This window comes from Ochlerotatus camptorhynchus, unplaced genomic scaffold (assembly GCF_037179485.1).
Source record: "Ochlerotatus camptorhynchus isolate MF236.1 unplaced genomic scaffold, CSIRO-AGI_Acam_v1.1 ptg000089l, whole genome shotgun sequence".
Lineage (NCBI taxonomy): Eukaryota > Metazoa > Arthropoda > Insecta > Diptera > Culicidae > Ochlerotatus > Ochlerotatus camptorhynchus.
The window spans coordinates 1,745,132-1,767,795 of record NW_027040579.1 but is presented as its reverse complement, the minus strand read 5'-3'; the positions used below and the strand labels follow the sequence as shown (position 1 = coordinate 1,767,795).

Here is a 22,664-nt window from a genome sequence, read left to right as displayed (position 1 = left end):
TCAGTACGGAGGCAACGCTCCGAGATTGAGCGAAATTTGCTGCTGTTCCAGTGGGTTGAACCGTACACTATTTTGGCTAACAGCATCACTATCAACACCAGCAAGGCTCAAAATGTTAACCCCTGTGTTGCTTCGAGACTCTTCTCCACATGGAGGCAGGTACTCATTATTTGGACGACCCCGAGCATCGTCACTTACTACCGGTGGAGGAAGATAACCGTTGTTCAAGGATTGTTGATTGCTGCTGCTATCATCCTGAATGCCGCTGAAAGCCGTTACGGTGGACACGATAGTGGAATATAGGATCACGGGACTTGGCGTTATAACCACTGTTCTTGTTTGGGTTTCAATTTGGGTCACTGGTTGAACGACGGTGGAAAACACTGTGAAGTATTGCCGATCCACCACGGTTGATGTGTAATATACAGGAACTTGGACGGCTTCTCGGAGGGTCTGCGTTACATACGATGTTGAACAAACAGGCGCTGGTTCAAGTGGAATGCTTGGCTTGGGGTAGTAATATCCTTGATATCCTTGACCATTACAGCCGAGGATCACGGCCAAAACCAGCAATGCACTTTTCTGAAAAAAATAATGTCCTTTAAAATCAAGCTTTTGATTGACGAATATGACGAATATTTACCATTTCAACACGTTGCTCTAGCAAATCAGCAGTTCCCTCAGGAGGATGGATTTGTTGTACCTTTCGCTTTCAAGATCACAATTAATGGTTTGCAGATCATTCGTTTTATTTAAATAGTTCGGCGGAATCAGTCGCCTTATAGTGGGGGATGATGTCCAGCGCACCTTGTATGGAGTAATATACCAAAGTGATAATTGACGAACAAAACGTTTGCAAGCTGCCTTCGGTTTCCCAGGTCGAGAGATCCGCAACTGACTCGCTTTGGTGTGTATTGACACTGAAAATACTTTGTATCTGCGGTCAAACACAGTTTCTTACTTCACCGTTTGTTGATCGGCATCAGGTTCAACCAGATATGTAATTCAATTAGCATATATATTCACCTTAGCTCATATCAGATTTATGACATGACTACTGTTAGTTTCGATACGTGTTTGTGTAAATAATAATGATAGTGAAAATGGTAAGGTAGATGACCTGAGTGTTGGAATGGGTGTGTCAAAATTAAGTCCATGTCAAAAACACAGATATAATTCCATCACTATTAGTAATGGATTATATCTGTGTTTCTTTTATATCAATTTTCTGATTTTTTGATAACATTTTGTATTCGCATATTATTTTTAAATAAAATAGATTTATAGCGTAAATATGTGTTTCGAACTATACAGGGTGCGCCATATTTTATGTCGGTATGTAAACCATGAATAACTTGGAAAAAAACAACCGATTTTCAAATACGAGACTAATTTTTGAATACAACATCAATCAAGTAGCCGCCACAGTAAAGTGTGCCATTTTTTCTGCGTTTTTCATCACTTTTATCTTAGGCGATATAGCGATGATTTCGGCACAAATGTGTGCCTTGAGTTCGTCAATGGTCTGAGCCTTGCTGGCGTAAACTTTGCTTTAAAAAAAAACCCCACAAAAATAAGTCTGGAAGCGTCAAACCTGGAGAGGTTGCCTTTTTTATACCAGATGTCCAGGGAATTTTAGTTGCAAAAACTGAATTGTTTGATTTGCAGTGTGGCATGGCACACCGTTAAGCGTCCAGTCCTTTTTTTATTTATTGTTTGATCCACTGACGTCAAAATGCAGAGCGCGGTGGCGATACGACACATTTGGGTCCTAGGCAACACTTTCTCATACCACTTCAACCAACGACATGTGGACGATCTCCCACTATCTCATGCTCAACCAAATTTGACACCAAACGACGAGCAGTTTTGTCAGTCGGCGCCTGCTTGTCACGATATTTTCGACGATATGCACGTTGAATTAACACAACTCTACAAATATTTTCAATGTGCATCGTTACGATTTCAGCGCGTTGTTTTGGTGTGAAGTGATTCATGATTAAAATTGTACTGAATTGAAGTTTCCAAAATTTGTCTACTGAAGTCAATCGGTTGACAAATGTCAAAGTTGTTCAATATTTACATACCAACATACAATATGGCACACCCTGTACAGCAATATGTCATTTTTAAATTAAACCAAGACGTTTGGCTGAATGGATCCCCATAAAAAATCCTCCCGATTTTCCCCTCGACTAAATCGGTTCACGTCGGTAAGATTGACCGACTATGAAACCGACGTATTTATAAATTGTTGCATCGACTCTCAAAGGGAGGTTGCCGACGCGTCAGCACACGAAATCGGTAGTCGAAAACATAGGAAATCAGTCAACTAGAAGCGACCAAATCGAACGATTAGTAGGATGACAGAGTTGTAGCCGGGCTTCTATGAAACCAGACGAAATATACTGGTTGATCAGTTTATTAAATTATTGTTTCTATGATGAAAACAGATTAAGTCGACAAATAAATCAGCATACGCAATTGATGAAACCAAACGAAATAGAGTGGTTAATCGGTTCATTCAGTTGTTTGTACGATGGGAAAGATTAAGTCAACTGTTAAATCGGTTTATGAAATTGATGAAACCAGATGAAGTACACTAATTAATCGGGTTATTAAATTGTTCCTTCTGATAAAACATACTAAATCGACAGATATAATTGAATAATGCATTGGCAGACAACATTATTAATATCAAGTGAGCGTATACTAGATGGTACAGAAGAGGAAATTGAATTCAACAAATAAACATTATACACATTTGGTTTTGAAAGGTTTATTTATTTATTATATAGAGAGAAAAAACCGACAACAGTTTACGATTATTTCAGCGGAGTATAGGCAGGGGATTCAACGTCTTCCTCGATGTCATCATCAGATTCCTCCGAACCCTAAACCGCTGAATCCGATGGAGAAGCATCTACATTTTCAACCATATGCACCACAACACGCGTTTCCTCCTTTTTAGTTTTCTTCGCACCTGATGGTTTCCCAAAGAGCTCTACAGTTCTGGAAGGTGGAGCCAAGGGTGGGGCATTTTCCTTGGCCACAGATTTCTTTGCTTCTCTCCGTCGTTGTGAGTATGCTCTTCCTTTCCCTTGGTTCACCAAGGCTGTGAACTGTTTGTCCGTGGTAAATGTGATGTTATCTATACGGAAGAAAAATACAAACACGGTTACTAAATATGAAATCAATAAAACCGAAACAACTTACTCAGTATATGTTTGATGAAGTTCAAATGGCGAATTTCATCTGCGGTATGCTAATGGGAAACAACCTGGTCAGACATTATTGCCCGCAGCCATTAATCCTGGTTGACACTGCTCAAAGGATATGTTATTTCTTGTCTGATATCGGCTGCCTGATCCGGGTGCTCGAATTTGCCAACAACAGTTTGTAAATCCTCGATGGTTTTTACCGGAAACGTCCGTTTTGTTGGTGGCGTCATGTGCTTTTGGATGAGCTGGAGCCGGTTGTTGCATTCTGATAGCAGTTCCCGTGTCGCTCGTTGATGAACCAACGTATCACGTTGTTGTTGTTCAACTAAAGAAAAACATATAAAAAAAATACTAATTAGTGTGCCGTAGCACAATAAAGTGAATAACTATAATTACCTCTGTCAAACCGAGCATTGATTCGATCAAATTCCCTCTCCAAAAATCTTCGCAACGAATTCGAGTCGCTCATTAATTGTTACTGAACAATAAAAAAATTTCACCAAGCAAAATGAAAGTCAGCACAGCTTGACATGCCAAAAACGATTGAGCGAACGATTTTTGGGACAGATCTTGTGAGAGTTGTTTTCTTCATTTCACACGGTGACTTGAAAGTCCCAATTAAAGAGTAAAACTTTACCATTTTAAAGAAAAGTGCGCACGCATTTTAGCGAGTGGCCTAACACATTAAATGAGTAAAAGGGGATTTACTCATTAATATGTATTCGACGAATACTTCAAAACATGGGTACTTTTTACCCTGCATGTTATTTTTTTTTGTGCATGAGTAAAAAGTACCCATTTTACTGAAAATGTCGCGGTGACTAATCCTGTTCTGTTCAAAAATTTAATTAATTTTTATTTTTTTATTCAGCACATTTTTAGCACGTTCCTGGTACATGTCTGGCTGTTTAAAAGTTATCACAACGTTCATATTTAATCAAAGGCCAACAGACATAACCAACTGAATATTTCTCACTGTAAAACATCGTCGCTAAACATAACCGCCATCTGTTGAGTACACTCTGGTGGGCAGTACGCTGAACAGATGGCGGTAGTGTGTAAACGTCAAACACAAGGGAATTGACTATGCGCAATTTGTGAGTGTTATGTCTGTTTGTCTGTGGTTAATATATGGAGATTTTTTATTATCGGACAAAATAGGCCGAAGGGTCTAAGAATTTAATGAAATTTTGCCCACATGTAGATTTTATGGATCTAAGAACGATAAAAATATTTAAAAAATTGTAGGTGGTCAATTTTTCTGGAAAATTTTAGTTGAGCTTTCAGATTTTCCCGAACATGACATACTTTGAAAATTCATAAATTTTAAGCCATGCCTCTTAGGAATAACGTTTTTCAGTGAAAAAATAAGTAAATTTTCGGAACAATTGAATAACAATATGACCTTAAAAAGTTTACTCTCAAAACTTTTCACGCGAAGGAAAATTGCAATTCAATTTCTTCGGTTAAATTTTCAGCGTACCATACACCAATCTTGGTAAAATCAATTGGTAATTGCGCCTCTTTGGCCTTCATAATCTGCAAAACCAAGAACTTTAGCAGGGATTCCATCTATCATAACACAATCATCTTTGCCGTTTACGCTAATTACTTTTCTATTATTAAAATAGCAGGTGCGGTATGCAAATAAACAGCCATATAGACGCTTTTTCATTTGAAATATTTCTGCAAATTGGTTTTGATAACCAGGCTTTTCAGCGATTTTTGTTTGTTCAACTGTTCGATTGTAAAGTTGCTGCACAAGTTGATGCTTTTTAGTTAAAGTTCTTTTTATCTCTAGCATAAAGTTTTCATACCTGAAAGCGCTGATTGAGGGCAGATTTCCATACAATTCAACATAGTCTGCTAAATGCAATAACATATGCACGTTGTGCGTAAGACCAGTTGCACCATAGAATCTATGAAACATATGAACAAAATTTCTAAGAAATTGTCTTGCTAACTCTATGTCATTGTTTAATGGATTTCTCATAGAAAGCAGACGAAGAGCACAATAGTACAACATAAAATGCTCGTGATGTTCTTTTTCAAAGAACTTCCCGGTGACAAGCAAACCAATGTAAGAATCAAACAAACGAAATTCGGTTGCTTTAAAGTTAGACAATTCTTCGAATGGTTTTGGACGCCTTGCAAATTCCTTTGGATTGAGCTTCCCTAATTCAAAGTAAAATGAACCTTTAAAGAAAAAAGTGAAAAATTAGACAAATATTTCATCTTTATCAAAGCCAGCAGAACAAACCTGTTTTAATTCGATCAGTTTTACGCAATCTCCTCCCTTTGTATCCGGCTTTTTTCAACTTCCCGAACATGCTTTCAAGTACCTTTTTTGTTACACCAAGGTAACAAGCGTGCATAGGATCTACTCCTAGTTGTAGAATCATATCCAATCCATTGATGCGCTCAACTCCGTAAACGGACTGGACACGGTGATGTTCAGGTTCGTGCGCAGCTCTCTTCCTTCGAATAAACAATGACACAATTTACGCGGCTACCAACTTGCTCGCAATTCGGACAACCGTGTTTGCTGACGTGTGACACCGTTCCGCTTATTTTACACGTTGCTGGGCGGTCACATATGAACAGGCGAATTTTAAAATTTAGTCTGACCGTTCCAGATTCAGGAGTTATTTCAATACCTTTTGCTATCAAATCGTTGACTTCTGCTACAAAGTCAACCAGAAAGTCATCAAAATTAGATGGTTATTTCAGACCTGCATAGCACCCAACAACAAACGGAGAGATTTCGAACACGTTTGGGAATGCAGCTAGGATAGGCCATAAGCATCTTCCATTTTTTGAAACGGGGAGACCATCGATATTGATGTCTAAATTTATCTCGCTCATTGTTGACGCAATTGAATCACCAACCAAATTAGAAAACGTGTTTTTAATTCCAAAATGGACGTATTCACCAGGGTGAACTTTTTTAGGCAGTAAAGCACTTTGAGGAGTTTCCAACAAGGTCACACAACTTATCGGAACATCGAGACCTTCATCTCGAAATATTTCTAATAATGTTTTGGTAGCTTCAACACTCAGGTGGTAACGTGACACGAAATATGCAAGCCGATATTTCAGTGGAACGTTAGATTTGAGATCTTTAAAGTTTTCTGCCTCGAATTCATCCGTCTCGCTCTTTTTCATGCACAGTGTCACTGCTGCTAGGAGAAACAGAAAAAAAACACTGCTTTAGTACATTGTGGCTTTGATAGTTTGTATATAAATTAAAACATATTCTAGCACGCAGAATCATGAGGACCTAACTAATATGACAGATTTTCTTCATTGATTTTACCTTTGGGGTAAGTTGTAATTTTTTGTAATTTTAATAATTTTTCCTTGCATTTTCCTGAACATTTTTCAATACAGTATCGTAAAAGGTTATATTGGCTAACAAAAGCAACAGCAAATGCACTGAGAATTGTTCCAACGCAAGGAAGACCGCCCCCCCTCCTGCATCCACTTATTAGACATTTGCATTCATTTTCTGGTCTTATATGTGGATAGGAGTGGGCGTCTTATATCATGTACAGATCCAAAATTCAGCAAATCTGTAAGTCAGTGTGTCCTTTCACTTATAAGACCAGGACCAGCTTCACTTATACGACCTGTAGTTGGTGGATGGAAATAGGTGGGCTTCACTTTTAAGATTGATGCCAACCGATTATCGCAGTTAGGCCCTTACGATTCTGAACGCTAGATATGTTTATTATCTGACCACTGTCTACATTACTAGGATACCTAATAGAATCATTATGATGTATTCCATCCTTTTGCAGTGTCTCAATCAAGGGCTCTTCATTTCCTTCAAAACTGATTTCAATTCCGTCGTTCATGCTCCATTGTTCATGCTCCATTGAGGGCTGCAGATCATCATCGGAATCACTTTTTATATCTGATTCTTCCAGGTATTGGTGATATAACTTGTCGTATTCTTTGTGTTTAGCAGCTTTTTTTTTTTACTACCCAAGTACTCCACCTGCTTGCCATTGTATGCTTTCCTAAATAACAAAAATATTAATACCAACTTACCAGGTTGTAATGAAATTTGATAATAAAGCTGCACTCACTTAGCCTCACTGTCACTATTTTATAATCACTACGTAAACCAAATTCGTCTGTATATTAATACGTACAATAAAATAATCACCGATCAAAAAACATACAATTTCCAGATTTTACACTAGATTAAATCTATGGCCGACGGTCCCGGCGGAATCCGATTAAATACACTAACGAATATGCTGACAAAAATAACCAGTGTACTAATCCCGAAGTTTTCGGTTTACTAATAGGGCTTTTTTGTATACAACCGATTTCGTCGGTCGACAGGACGAGGCTCGGTAGCTCAGTGGTTACCGTTTCTGCTTACTGAGCAGAAGGTCGGGAGTTCAATCCCAGGCCCGTCCCCTTCCTTGCAATTTTTCACTTTGCCTTATTCTATACCCACTAGATTTTAATGAAAACAAATTCTTCTTTAACACCGATCGCATCACTTTAACACAGTGTGGGTCCTGATCTAAAAATAGAAATTGGATGAGTGCGCGCGCGTGTGTGTGTGTGTGTGTGTGTGTGTGGTGTATTATAATCGCTCTACCAAAAAAACGATCCCTGCGTGTGCGTGCAACCTTTCCCCCCACATCCAACATCCCAGTGATTTCTCGTGGAAGCGCAGAGGATTTCTCGGTTTCCTTCACAGCGAGTATTACGTCAACACATTCCTTCCCATTCCCAAGTTGACCTGCATTCGGACACGGCCGGCGCTGGTATTGCTAAATATTAGATCTCCAGTTCTTACACATTGAGGATGAATGTTAGTCCCAAACATCATCTGTTGGTTCTCTGTGCACACACTAATCGAGTCAGTACGGTTTTACCGAGTTTTTGAATTGCGGAACTGTTCGGTAAAAGTTTAAAAATCTGTGGAAAATTTATTAATGAGAAAATTTGTTCTGAACTTGTCATACTTAGTTCTGTAAACCCCATTTAATGATAGAAAATAAAATTGGTCGATTTCATTGATTCCTTACGGATAACGATCATTTGAATTTTTACCGACATTTTCAGTAATTCAAAAACCCAGTAAAAAAATACTGACTCCTGTAAAAAAAATCTTAGTGTGTGTAATTGCAGCTGATCTGGTAATAACAGAGCAGCAACCGTGGGCGGTCAATCTGATTTGATTTGATTTGATTTGAACCGATTTCGTCGGTCGACAGGGAAATTCCCCATCTGTCAATTTTTTTTATGGGGATACACTCGTTTAAAAGTTATCGAAGATGGAACGCGAGAGACGTGAAAATATTCTACACACTCACGTTGAAAACCCAACGTGGTCAGGAGGAATGATTGCAATGATTCTCATATTTTCAAAATCGACAGTAAATACCGTCTATAAACGTTATCGGGAAACACTAACATTGGATCGCGCAAAGCAAAACAAACGTAAAAGTGGAACATGTGAACGGAAATTACGAGCGAAGATCATTAGGGCAGTCCAATATAATCCTGGGATCTCCGGGCGTGATCTGACGAAAAGGTTCAGTGCGGCGCACAGTACAGTTCGGCGAATCTGTATGCGAGAAGGTTTTCGGTTGTACCATGCCAGCAAACATCCCAACAGGTCGCCGAAACAAAACCTCGTTGCCTCGGAAGCTGGACGAGCAAGTTCTAATTAAGTGCAACTGATGGATTTGGATGGACGTTGAAATTTACGTGAAATTGGACAAATTCCAGGTCAAAAATTATACCTTGCGTTCAAATTTGACTTCGCAGATAAATTTGCTAGCAAATTGATGATTTGGCAAGGCATCTGCAGATTTGGAAAAAAATAAACATTCAAAGTGTGTTTATGTTACTTCATACGTGAAGTTAACGATATTCAGAGTTGGTTGAAAATGCTATCATGAAGCTTTAGTGCGATAATTTATATACAGGCAAAAAAGTGTGCGCCCGCCTTTGCTCATATATTGTCTGCGGCTGTGGAATAGTTCTAGCGAAGTTTCATCACTACCTAAAGCCCACGTTACCCCAAGTATTTCTAGTCGATGGTGTAGGATGGTTGTTGCGTGCTGTACCTTCAAAGGTTTTCATCACTGGAGCAATGTCTCCAGAAGAGAAATTTGCCTTTCTTTCAGTCACACGAAGGTCCGGTAAAGTTCTGGCCCGACTTAGCCAGGTGCGATTACAGCAGGGATGTCATTGAATGGTATAAGCAGAATCATGTCGATGTTATTGAAAACAGTATCAGTCCACGAAATTGTCTGGATTATGTCTATAGTGTCTAGTGTAATTTGTGCAACGCCAGCGCCTTCAGGTTGTCAAAGAGAATTTTTTAAGTGGGGAAGTCGCCGTTAGTAGCGCTTAAGTTGAATAGGAATCATTTCACAAATTTTTACAGAAATATTGTTCGATTCTCAACGTCTGTTCTCTGTGATACAACTCAAAATCTGTAAGAGACACCACTCTGAAATTTTCACCAGTGAAAGATAAGAAGTATTGATGCATGGAATAAAAGCATTAGAGAAACTTGCTTTGCACTGAATGTTTTTTTTTCTTCTGATTTTCCTAGCGATTCCTCCACCGTGAAAATGTGTTATTGATATGTATTCACCATTAAAAACATCCACTTATCTATGTTGTGAAATCAAGCGAATAAAACTTCAAATCAGATCAAATCATTAATTTGTATTTTCGGGATTCAAAGGGTTAGATTGAACCTGCAATTTGGTTCTCGTTTACAGATGCAAAGCTAAGTGTGGGCAAAATCCTCCAAAATTCAAATTGTGCATACATAAAGCTCGATTCAAAGTAAATCTGGATGCACGGTTTAATACACCACCGCGCCCCTGGTGGTTGGAACAAAAAACATTTGACAGGCATTTGTTGATGTATCTAGTGCACTGTATTCGTTGAATAATGCGCTTTAATGCAGAACTAGAATAAAATCGATTGTCACGAGTGGGTTATATCGGTTTACAACTCTAGCGACAATCTACAGTGAAAAGGAAGTGATACTCATAATGAGGGCCGTGATTGCCATACAAATGAAATGGGAATCACTTAGTTGTGACGACAAGTCTTCAAATTTTACATTTCCTTAAATTCAAGCAATTCCTCGAGCAATTTCCTCCCGATCAAAAAATGTTCGAATTTTAAGCCATTCTCGCAGCACAGTTCGACAGATGATGATATTATGATGATGCCTGAATTAACAGATTCAATGGAAGATGTATTTGCATTTGCATTAATTTTCTGATGTTACGCGTGAATTTTTCAATTATTTCAATATTTCTTTCAAACTTAATATTATTATACTAATAATAATTAACGGATTTAAGGCAGAGTTCATTGACAAAAAAAATATAATCAGGTTTTGGTTGCAGACACTAAGATGATTCAAACCAATTGTGTGCTTTTATTTGTATTATCGCCAACATATGATCACATCCGTATTCAGAATTGACGCGATAGCACTTATGAAATTCGCCTCCCCATTGTTCATCTTTCCATGGGTCAACTAAACAATACTATGGGCAGAACTCCAAACCGATAGGAAACGATGAGTCCCATGTGCACAGGACACGAATTGATCGTTACCGATCAACTTGACACACTCAAGTTATCCGTGCTGGGAAGACAATTGCATACCAGCTGCGATTTTTTCCCGGAAATAGCACAGCGTGTGAATGTCCAAAGTATTCACCAGCTCCAGTGTCCGTTCAGCTGTCTGGGATAGCAAATTTGAATTCTTAATATGGTCATTACCGACGGATTTACGTAAAATAATGAAGTTTGATATGTCACACGAGGGGTTCTGGTTCTTATTGGGAGTTGGAAATCTACCCGAGGGGGGGGGGGGACAATTAAATGGGACTGTGGACTGTCTAAGACCATTATTAGCCGTGCAGAATAATGAAGTTTAAAGTTCGTCCGGGGACACAGGAACATGCCCGAGAGGGCTAGTGTGACCGTCGAGTCTCATTAAGGCCATTACCAGCCAAAGTTTGGAAAATCATGAATTTTGATATGTCGCACGATGGGTTTTTGGTTCTTAATGAGAATTGGCCACTTCTCCGGGGGCACCAGAACATGTCTGGGAGGGCTAGTGTGACCATGGACTCTCAATAAGACCATTACTGGCCAAGATTTGTAAAATCATGAAGTTTGATATGTCGCACGATAGGTTTCGTTCTTGTTGAGAATTGGCCACTTCCCCGGGGGCACCGGAACATTCCCGGAAGGGCTAGTGTGACCATGGAATTTCAATAAGGCCATTACTGGCCAAGATTTGTAAAATCATGAAGTTTGATATGTCGCACGATGGCTTTCGTTCTTGTTGAGAATTGGCCACTTCCCCGGGGGCACCGGAACCATGGACTTTCAATAAGGCCATTACTGGCCAAGATTTGTAAAATCATGAAGTTTGATATGTCGAATGATGGGTTTTGGTTCTTGTTGAGAATTGGCCACTTCCCCGGGAGCACCGGAACATTCCCGGAAGGGCTAGTGTGAACATGGAATTTCAATAAGGCCATTACTGGCCAACATTTGTAAAATCATGAAGTTTGATATGTCGCACGATGGGTTTCGTTCTTGTTGAGAATTGGCCACTTCCCCGGGGCACCGGAACATTCCCGGAAGGGCTAGTGTGACCATGGACTTTCAATAAGGCCATTACTGGCCAAGATTTGTAAAATCATGAAGTTTGATATGTCGCACGATGGGTTTCGTTCTTGTTGAGAATTGGCCACTTCCCCGGGGGCACCGGAATATTCCCGGAAGGGCTAGTGTGACCATGGAATTTCAATAAGGCCATTACTGGCCAAGATTTGTAAAATCATGAAGTTTGATATGTCACACGATGGCTTTCGTTCGTGTTGAGAATTGGCCACTTCCCCGGGGGCACCGGAACATTCCCGGAAGGGCTAGTGTGACCATGGACTTTCAATAAGGCCATTACTGGCCAAGATTTGTAAAATCATGAAGTTTGATATGTCGAATGATGGGTTTTGGTTCTTGTTGAGAATTGGCCACTTCCCCGGGGCACTGAAACATTTTCGGGATGCCCAATGTGATTGTGAACCATCGAAATAGCTGCCACTGGTCCAATTACATCGTTTGAGAAAAAAAAAAACATGATGTTCATCGTGTGTATACTTATTACAGAACAATAAAGCCGAATGCCGACCAAAAGTGACCCCAACGGGAACCGATATAACTCAGGAACCATGAATTGATCAAAATATTTTCAGATGTATTCAGAATCTTCAATAGATTCAAGACAAAATTCAATTTGTTGTAAAGAAAAATATTGAGAAATTATGTTTTTAGAGCTAATTGATTTTTGAAATCTATGCAAATTTAGACGTTAGGCACGCAAAGGTTAACAATTTTTTTTGTAATTCTGTATTCGTTCGCATCCACCAAATTAAATTCGTTATTTCTTAGGTTGAACCAGGCAGCACACACAAACATTCCTTTCATTGTCGCATTCTCCGGTGCTGTGACAGGGGCGTGATCCAGGATATAGTTAATTGCCCTGCCTACACCTCGGCAGTAATGAAATCCGACTACATTTCCAATCACGAACCGATCGTTGCATGTGAATTGGCACCAATCACCAACGTAGATTTCCTCGTAGGTCCCAGGAGATGTATGTTTATAGGGTCTATTCTGAAGTCATAACAGCGGTAGCGATACAATTTATCAGAGCTGACATTATCCTTAACGTAGCAAAAGGGCCTGTGAATTTTTGTTTCACGGGCCAATAACGAAAGGGTCTAACGGTACGCTGGGGGAAATTTAAGTACATTTCTCGTTGTACATTAATGGAGTTAATGTACTTAATTTATGCGACTTGTAATTAAAACTGAAATTTGTACTTAAAAGTAATTAAATCAAAACAATTCCGACGCTCGTAATTAAAGTAATTAATCATGTAGTTAACTGTAATTATTGTACTTAAAAAAGGCTTGCGTAGGAGTTAAAGGTTATTGCGTGCCCCTCGGATGTTTCATTAACGAAGGAATTGGTGAAAAGTTTTTCTCGATTGATTGGCGCATCCCGGAATTACGAATCATGGAACATGGAACAATAAGTGTTAAAATTCCCAAAGTCAACGGTGAGTCTTGTAATCAAACGCTACAAGGATACTCTGAGTGTGGATAGAGTACAGCGCATCTGTCATAAAAGTGGCACTAGGGACAAAGAGCTGAGGAGAAAAGTGTTGAGGTACGTGAAAAGCAACCGAGGTGTCTCCATACGTGATTTGGCAAAGAAATATGTTTCCAACTTTTTCACCGTGCGTAACATCCTTTCAAGAGAAGGATATAAGTCTTTTTGTGCCAGTAAACATCCGAATCGCTCCCAGAAACAAAATTTAGTGGCCAAAAAGCGAGCACGATTACTATACGAACGAGTTTTGACGAAATTTGATGGCTGTATTTTAATGGATGACGAAACATATGTCAAAATGGATTATAAACAAATCCCCGGACGAAAATTTTACCTGGCAACTGGTCGTGGGGATGTCTCTTCCAGGTATAAATTTGTTTTTGCTGAAAAGTTTGCTCGGAAACTAATGGTTTGGCAAGGAATCTGCAGTTGTGACCTTAAAACCAAGGTTTTCATCATATATCATACAATGACGTCGAAGGTTTACATTAAAGAGTGTCTGAAAAAGCGGATTTTACCCTTCATTCGGCAACACAAGACCATCGTTATGTTTTGGCCGGATCTAGCCAGCTGCCACTATAGTCGCTATATTCATAGTCTGGCGGAGAGAAATTCCATCTAGCAAAAAAGGGAACCAATTCAAGATACTGAAGACCAATAAATGAAAAGGGGCTCAAATATTATAATCAAAACTAAGATATTTCATTCCTTGCAAACTGAACGCAAATTAAAAGCACCATAGAATAGGGAAAACGTTCCCCAAGTAAATTATGATGTTGTTTTGCCTAGGCAAGCTTTGAATCGCGAGAAAAGTGTTTCCAGAATTTAGGTCACAAAACCTGATGTGCTCTTTTCTGTTGTTGGTCGTGATATGCTCGATTGGTTCCGTTATTTGACAGTTCAATTGGTTCCCGAAATTCTATCCGCCAGACTATGAATATAGCGACTATAGCTGCCACTACTCTAAGGAGGTATTGGAATGGTATGCTGCAAACAATGCTAATTTCGTAGCAAAAAAGATTAATCCTCCGAATTGCCCTGAGCTCAGACCGATCGAAAAATATTGGGCAATTGTCAAGCGAAAACTTCGAGGATGCGGTAAAAAGTGACAAATGCACAACAAATGCGTTTAAAGTGGAATAAGTTCGCCGATACAGTGTCACCACCGACTGTGCAGATCAAGATGACATCGATCACAAGTAAAGTGCGACAGTTCGTTCGAAATGGTAAAATGTAATAATTTGTTACATATCGTTTGAAAGCTGAATAAATACCCTTTTGTTTGACGTTTTGATGAACCATGTATGCAAGGTTGCAAAGACTCATTTCAGCTAAAATAATGTTTTTCGGAATAATAAAACCAAAAGATGGTATGATGGCATGTTTTACTTGTAACTTACAAGAAGAGGTTACAAAGTATGCGTTGGAAACATAAAACCTGTAAATTTTGCTTTCTATGAGTCACAATCAGCGATTTGCTGATCGCTGAGTGAGTGAGTGAGTGAGTGAGTGAGTTTGTGAAAAATCGCTGATTGTGACTCTCATGAAGTGAAATAAACAGGTTTAATATGTCAAACACATTCTTTGCAACCTCTTCTTGTATCCTACCAATTCAAAATTTGATCATGGCATCTAATTATTTCATAATTTAGAAAAACATTGTTTTAGCTGAAATGAGTCTTTGCAACCTTGCATGTATGTTGTTTAATTCTTGAGTTATGATCACTTGAATGCGTCCAAATTTACTTTGAATTGGGCTTTATGCTTTTTCAAATGGGGATATAATTCTGTTTAACACGATTGCGAAAATGCAGATGATCCACCCACGTGAGTTGAATTGTAATATATCGACTTTGAATTTACACACGACCATTTCTGATTGGCCACTTTTATCTGCTAATCTCGGTTATCAGAGAGTAATTTGCATGGTATGAGTGATGACATCTGAAAGGATATATCAGTTAATCTGATGCATCTCTGAGCAAAACGAACGCTTTGCGTTGTAAGTGGTTCTGCTCCGTGCTAGACTGGGTGGTAATGCTAGGATGTTACGAAAAAACTTAACGCTTGCATCTGGCTAGCCGTTTATGGAGCGTCTCAGCTATGCAGTCAGTTGGCTTATAGCCAGCTGAAGCGTTACAAGTGTAGGGGATTTTTTTGTTTCATTATCGGAAAGGTTTGAGCCAAAGGTTCTGAGAATGATGTGGAATTAGTTTATGATCATATGAACGAAGCAAAAATAAAAATAAAAAATTGGTTGGTAAATTTTCCTGGAAAACTTTGGATTAAGTTTTCGTAGTTTCCCGGACAACGTACTTTGAAAATACATAACTCATGAACAAATAATCTTAGAACAAAAATTAAATTGTGAAATGATAAGGCCATTATCACAGCAATTCATATAAAATATAATCTTTCGCACGAAAATTTTCACGATGGAGGAAAATAACTAAGAAGAAATGCAGGAAAATCCATTTTCTGAGTGATGTGAAAATTTCAAACTGGTATCTCTTACCGTTTTTGAGTTATGAACAAAACTACCTGCCTTGAAAATTCAATTTTTACGGACTAAGGAACTTTAAAAATCTAAAAGTGAAAGCGAAAGGAAAGTGAAATAAATTTTGTTTTCTAAGCATGACAAAAAAAATTGTTGGAAAAATTGTCATCACTTTCTGCTTTTCTAAGTGATTTTCCTCCATCGTGAAAATTTAAGCGGAATTTTTTTATAAAGTAAATTTTAGCAAATTGTTTTACGATGCCCGGTTCATGTGTTATGAATTTTCAAATACGGTAAGACGGGGTGACATTGCGTCAAAATTGAAAAATGTTCATTGATGCAAATATCATGAATATACATAAAATCACGACTAGAATATGTTTCGTGGACTTCTGGAGTAAATTGTAGATAACATGAAACTGGTCTTTGACTATATGTTTAATATTACTTCTGCGTGAAGTCAACGATTTACATAGTTGAAGGTGCTAATTTCAAATAACATACTAAAGTGATAATTTTTATACGATAGATGAGCAGATGAAAGTATAGAGTTGATAGTTCCGTTAGAGTGCGGCAGTGTGAAAATTGCATATAGAGAGTAGAAAGCGAGCAAGGACAACTTTAGGAAGGTACACATCGGTTTGATCATCTCTCTTTACCAAACTCCCCCGTTGGAGAGGGACGGTGAGGGGTATTCCCCCCTCCCCCCCTGCCACCACTGGCAAAAATGGATGATCATCGACACGCTCAAGTACCGACGATGTGTTTGGAACAGTTCTATCGATTTTTACCGCACTCCAGTTGTTACCTGAAGGAAGGCATCCAGTCGTAGGTTTGGAAATTGCAACTATTGTTACCTCTACCACGGTATGTGCTCCTGCCATCGTCGACTTGACGATCTCGAGGGACACGGGTAGGGTAAGTGCTGCTACTGTACCTATCGACCAATTGGTAAAGAGAGATGATCAAACCGATTTGTACCTTCCTAAAGTTGTCCTTGCTCGCTTTGTACTCTCTATATGCAATTTTCACATTGCCGTACTCTAACGGAACTATCAATTCTATACTTTCATATCATCATCTATCGTATAAAAATTACCAGTTAAAGATGCTAATTTCAAATAACAGACTAATTATTTGAAGTTAGCATCTTCAACTATGAACCTGTTGCTTTATTTTAAAAGCACTGTAAACTTAAGTGTCATAAATAGTAGCAAAAACACGTCTTAAAAAATGTCCACAGGCAAACAAAAGTTTGAACACACTTTAATGTGAATAGACATGGGTACTCGCGACCTTTAGCCAAACATACGAATTACATTTTGATCATTACCAAGTGTACTTCTAATAGCTACGTTACTTTTTTTTTAAATATTTTAACCAAATTTATGTTTTGGCCTAATGTCACCTCTCATAAGGTTTTACATTGGACTATTTTTATTTATTTTTAGTAAATTGAGATATCAATTTGCATGAACCATCCATCACATCAATGACAGTCATAAATATATGATTGATGAAAATATTAACATGTTTAAAAAAGATATCCCAGCTAAAACGTGAATGTTGTAAGGTAAAGAACGAAAATTTTGATTTATTTGGCCGAATGTCACCTCCACTAACGGTACGTGATGTCTGGGAAAATCCAAAAAATTAAATTAAAGTTTTCCGGGAAAATGGGCCCTTTAATTTTTATTATATTTTTATTGATTTTATTGATCATTAACTCTACATGTCGGCCAAATTTTATAGCATTCTGAGAACCTTCGACACATTTTGCCAAATAATAAAAAAAAACTCCTGTACAGAACACGGGTTCTGAGTTTAGAAAAGGATTCGAGATTTATTTTACGAGCACATTTCTTCTGAACATAAACATGAATAACTCATGATTATCAGTCACACACGCACAGCAAGACGCTAGAGAAATGAAGACTCAAGGGCTTGACAGTTAGTTTTGCGGAATCCTACCTCTCATTGGCTGAATTCCAGTTTGATATATCCTCAAATGACATAAGCATATGGAAATTTATACAACCTTACATAAAATTCCAGCAGGCCAACAGAATAGACATCTAGTCCTCATCAAACCATAATAAAATCCAACTGTCACGACCATCAATAAAATTGAAAAATGTCTCCTAATGTCTTCTCCCCCACCCAATAAAAATGCCAACCGTTGCATGATCAATAGCTAAAAAAAGGCCAAATCAGAACTTTAGAAAGCAAGGTGATGCTAATAAAGCAATTTTTAATACTTCCAAAACTGAATGGAAAGCGTTCGTAAAAAAATAATAATAATGCATTTAACAAGAACCAACCAAATGACAGCAATAACCGTTGAAACACATGCTGTCTGATTTTGATTACTATCGCTTTATGATTTCACTTCATTTGAATCTTCCTCATTTTGACTCCCGCAAAGGATGGCTAAATGTTAAACTTGGATCGAATGTCAAAGCAGTTTGACGCCGATCGGGATATAAGAAGAAGGAACGAGAATATTAAAAAATCCGGTCCCGGTTTGCTGTGGGACTGCGTCGTGACGAAATATAAGTATTAAACCAAGGACGGTGCCATATACCACGAGGTCGTAAAAATGTTATCTGACAGTTTGAATGCACATTTGATCAACATTCGGGTAGATATGTGTCCCTGGAGTTTGTATTGCTTCTTTGGCTTATAGGTACGTCCAAGCGAAACTATTCTTAAAGCTGTGTACCATTTTCTAGATGTGTTATGTTGAGTGGCAAAAGACCGTAAGGACGTCACCGGTGCCGTTATTGATCTATAAATAGATGGAATTAAAAAGTTCGTTCATTGGGGTGGGTCAACTTCACAACCCTCTGTTCCACACTGCTTTTTCAATGTGTATTTAAGGTGATTCCTTGTAGAGTCCACAAATGGCCGCCACGTTGCTTATACATGCACTTCCACTTTTCAATTACACAGATATCGGAAATCGGTGCTCGATTTCAACAAAAATTGCTACTTCATGTATGCTGAAGTTCAACAAACGTGGAGTAACAATTTGAATTTTGCACGTGTCGTAGAAGCTGAAATTTGTGCACTTAAAGATTCTAAGTGGTTCCGAGAATAAGGATGTCGCAGTAATTCACCTTAAGTTCCCAACAACTGTGCAAAATTTGAACGAATTTGGTTATAATCTCGATTTGTATGGGAAAAAGATTTGCTTACCAAAAATGCTCAAATTTCGCCAAATCTCGAACTAAGATTGAGAATACTATGCAAAACAACTTTGTACAAGACCTCAAATCAATTTTATCTTTGTACAAAAAAGTTCCTAATCTTTCACTTTAGACCAAGTGTTCCATACGTTCCTCCAAACTCATACGAGGTGAGGTAAAAAGTAATCTCCTTGACCGCCTGAATGCGCTGCTACTGCAAAAAAGTAATAGGGTCTGTGCCTTGGGGCACGAATGGAAGCTTGACGTAGCACCGCTAGTGGACGGAATAAATGTGAAGAGCATTTAGTTCTTTTAATTGATCAATTATCTATTATCTCAACTCTTTCCGTTTTTGAATTGTAGGCGTACCAAATTTGTAGTAATTTTTTCAAAGAGAAAGTTGATTAAGAGAATCAATCAAAATCACTTGCACACCTGCTTCCAAGTTTGGTTACAAGATTACAACTCTGGAGAGCATTTTGTGTGGTCGTTGGGAGCTTGTGGTTCTGAATATGGACAAACAAGCACAGATAAATTCTATTCCAACTCTTTACTGATGTAAGCTTGATGGCCCTGAAAAGGGCCGTTTTATTGAAGAGGACATCCATGGCCACTTACGCTTGGCGTGTTTAGTGTAGGTGACAGCATCACGGACCTCATTTTCCAGGAACACCTTCAGCACACCTCGTAGATCAGACCGGAGATACGTTTGACACCACCACAGCGAGCCAGACGACCGATGGCGGTTATCTCGAAGAACTTTGCGATGACGCCTGGCGCCTCCTTTACCAGACCTTTTCCTCCTTTGCCACGACCAGTCAATTGTTGCTTGTTAGGTGTGAAGAAGTGGACTAGCCACCACTAGAGCCACCACCTTCCTACTGCTGCTATTGCTGTTCACCACGCCGTCCGAAGCGAAAATGAGCTAATGCCTTTTTTTTTACATTAAATGATCTTTATTTCTTGTGTTTGTGTAGTTTACATGTATGAATTTGTTAAGTGACACAGATGCGTCTTTTCAACTTTAGTACATTTGAGATTTTAATTATTATTTACAGTTCCTAGTCCTATCAGGCCTGTTTTTAAAGTATGACCACCTTGGTGGGATTGGTTTGATTTGAATTGGAAAAAGGAGACTACTTATAACTACTATTTACAACTACAACTAACCTACAACTACTATATACACCTAATCTACTGTATACAAATTGCTTATCAAAGCATGTTCTGACAAATTACATTTTTGTGCAAATTTAGTTTTAATTTCGTTAATTCTGGAATCTATTTTGGCAATGCCTGCCTCTTCGTGTAAATTTGTTATTCTAGTGTCGAAAGGACGATCATGTACCATCCTCAGCACTCTATTCTGAGCGACCTGAATTTTGTTCCTGTGAGTCTGTGCACATGATTCCCAAACCGGAGCTACGTAGAGGATCGCAGGTGCTATTATTTGTTTGTAGACAGCCAGTTTGTTCACTCTTGAGAGGCGGGATCTACGGCAAATCAGCGGATACAGACTCCTAACCAAGGCAGAACACTTGACTACAGTTTTCTCTACATGCGAACGGAAGAGGAGCTTTTCATCGAACAACATTCCGAGGTAGGTTACTTCGGCGGACCACTAAACCCTTGTGCCATCCATGATTACAGTACAAGAGGGAGCTGGTTTTGTTAGCCGATGGAAGAACATTATTGTTTGGGTTTTGGAAGCATTGATTTTAATTTTCCACGTGGTGGCATAATCAGCAAAGGCGTCAAGGCATCGTTGGAGCTTGTTTGTTATTTCGCGAGGCATCCTACCCTTGACGGTTATTGCGGTATCATCTGCGAACAGAAAGAACACGCAACCGTCTCCGAGGGGAGGAATGTCTGAAGTGTAGATGCTGTAAAGCAAGGGGCCCAACAGACTTCCTTGCGGAACTCCTGCTGGGACGGAGAACGTGTTTGAATGGCAGCCATTCAACGATACCTTAAACGACCTTTGCTGAAGGTAGTTACGGGTGATTTTAACAAGATGCAAAGGAAAGTCGAAGTTACAAAGCTTGTATGCAAGCCCATTGTGCCAGACATTGTCAAACGCTTTCTCAACGTCTAACAATGCCATGGCTGTGGACTTGTATACAGCCTTGTTACTTCGGATGTTATTCATCACCCGTACTAGCTGATGATTTGTGGAGTACCCTTTCCTGAACCCGAACTGTTCCGGTAGGAGAATGTTTTGCTCCTCGACAAACTTGAGCAAACGATTGAGAATAAGTTTCTCGAACAATTTGCTCAGCAATGAAAGGAGGCTGATTGGTCTGTAGCTTGAAGCTAGCGTTGGGTCCTTCCCGGGTTTGCGGATAGGTATGATTTTCGCTGTCTTCCAGATACTTGGAAAGTAGTGCAGTTCCAAGGATCTGTTGAAGACAGCAGCCAGCAGAGAGTGAACCTTCATGCTGAGATTTTTCAACACTAGGTTGAATATTGCGTCAAACCCGGGGGCCTTCATGTTTTTGGTGCATTTCAGCGCTGAGCAAATCTGTTCCACTGTGATTCTATCCTCCGGAGGGATGGCACAAGGGGAGGAATCAAGGTTGAGTACGCATTGCTCAACCTGAACTTCGAGCGGACTTTGGATGTTGGAGCCAAGCAAGTGCGATTTGGCAATATGCTCACCAATCGCATTTGCTTTCTCCTGAGGGGTGATTATGAGCCGATCGTCATCATTTTCATCTTTGAGTGGTGCAATGGGTTTAGGGTGCGTCTTTAAGACCTTGGCAACTTTCCAGAATGGTCTGAAGCGGTCGTCCAGATTCTGGACAAGCCGCCCGAAACATTCGTTCCGGATTGAGACCATTCTGGAAGCAACCCAACCAACATTGAAAGCTGAATTAGAGCTTGTTCATGCAAAATTTAGCTTCTCCAGCTATTTTTTAGCTTATTCAGCTTTTAATCAGTTCAAATTGTTTGTTGGGAATCTCCTTGTTCAGATCGGCCATTTCACGTTTCCTCGCTAGATCTCCAGTCCTCTGAAACTGGCGTCAACGAACATTTCTCAGGCGAATTAAGAGTTGGGTGTGGGAATCAATGGCAATAAATTTACCCCTCACAGGAACTCGTCGGACGCACGCCTCGTCAGCAACGGTTATGACTTGGTGGAGTCCCTCCAACGCTCGGTCGATGTCCTCCACGGAGTCAAGCGGCGGGTTGTCGATGATGTGCCTGTCTGCCACGCGTTCAAACTGGGCCCAGTTTACGCGATGATAGTCCTTACGCAGGCTTGAAGCAAGAGCCACGTTGCAGCCCAATTCAGCCACCACCGGTTGGTGGTCGGAGCTGAGTTCGTTCAAGGCTACCGGCTTTGACAAGCCGATGTTTGTCAGGAACAGGTCTAGCGTCGATGGGTTGCCCGCCGGTGAGATAAATGTTGGCTCATCCGATAACCAAACGGAGTACAGCCCATGCTGTGAGTGGTCGAACAGCAGACGACCGTTCTGGTTCTGCCTGTAGTTCCACCAGACCTCATAGCGAGCGTTAAGACCTCTTCCTACTACGAAACGGGAACCGTTACGGGTGATG

The 22,664-nt window shown here is 39.5% G+C and overlaps 1 protein-coding gene across 1 annotated transcript; it reads right to left on the bottom strand.

Annotated features, from left to right (window-relative positions):
* Positions 1-766, bottom strand: LOC135698540 (uncharacterized). Its single transcript, XM_065218566.1, has 2 exons — positions 644-766; positions 1-582 (listed from the first exon to the last, which is right to left on the bottom strand). Exons 1-2 carry the CDS (start codon positions 644-646, stop codon positions 1-3), a joined length of 585 nt encoding a protein of 194 aa, XP_065074638.1. The 5' UTR covers positions 647-766.
* Between the last annotated feature and the right edge of the window lie 21,898 nt (positions 767-22,664).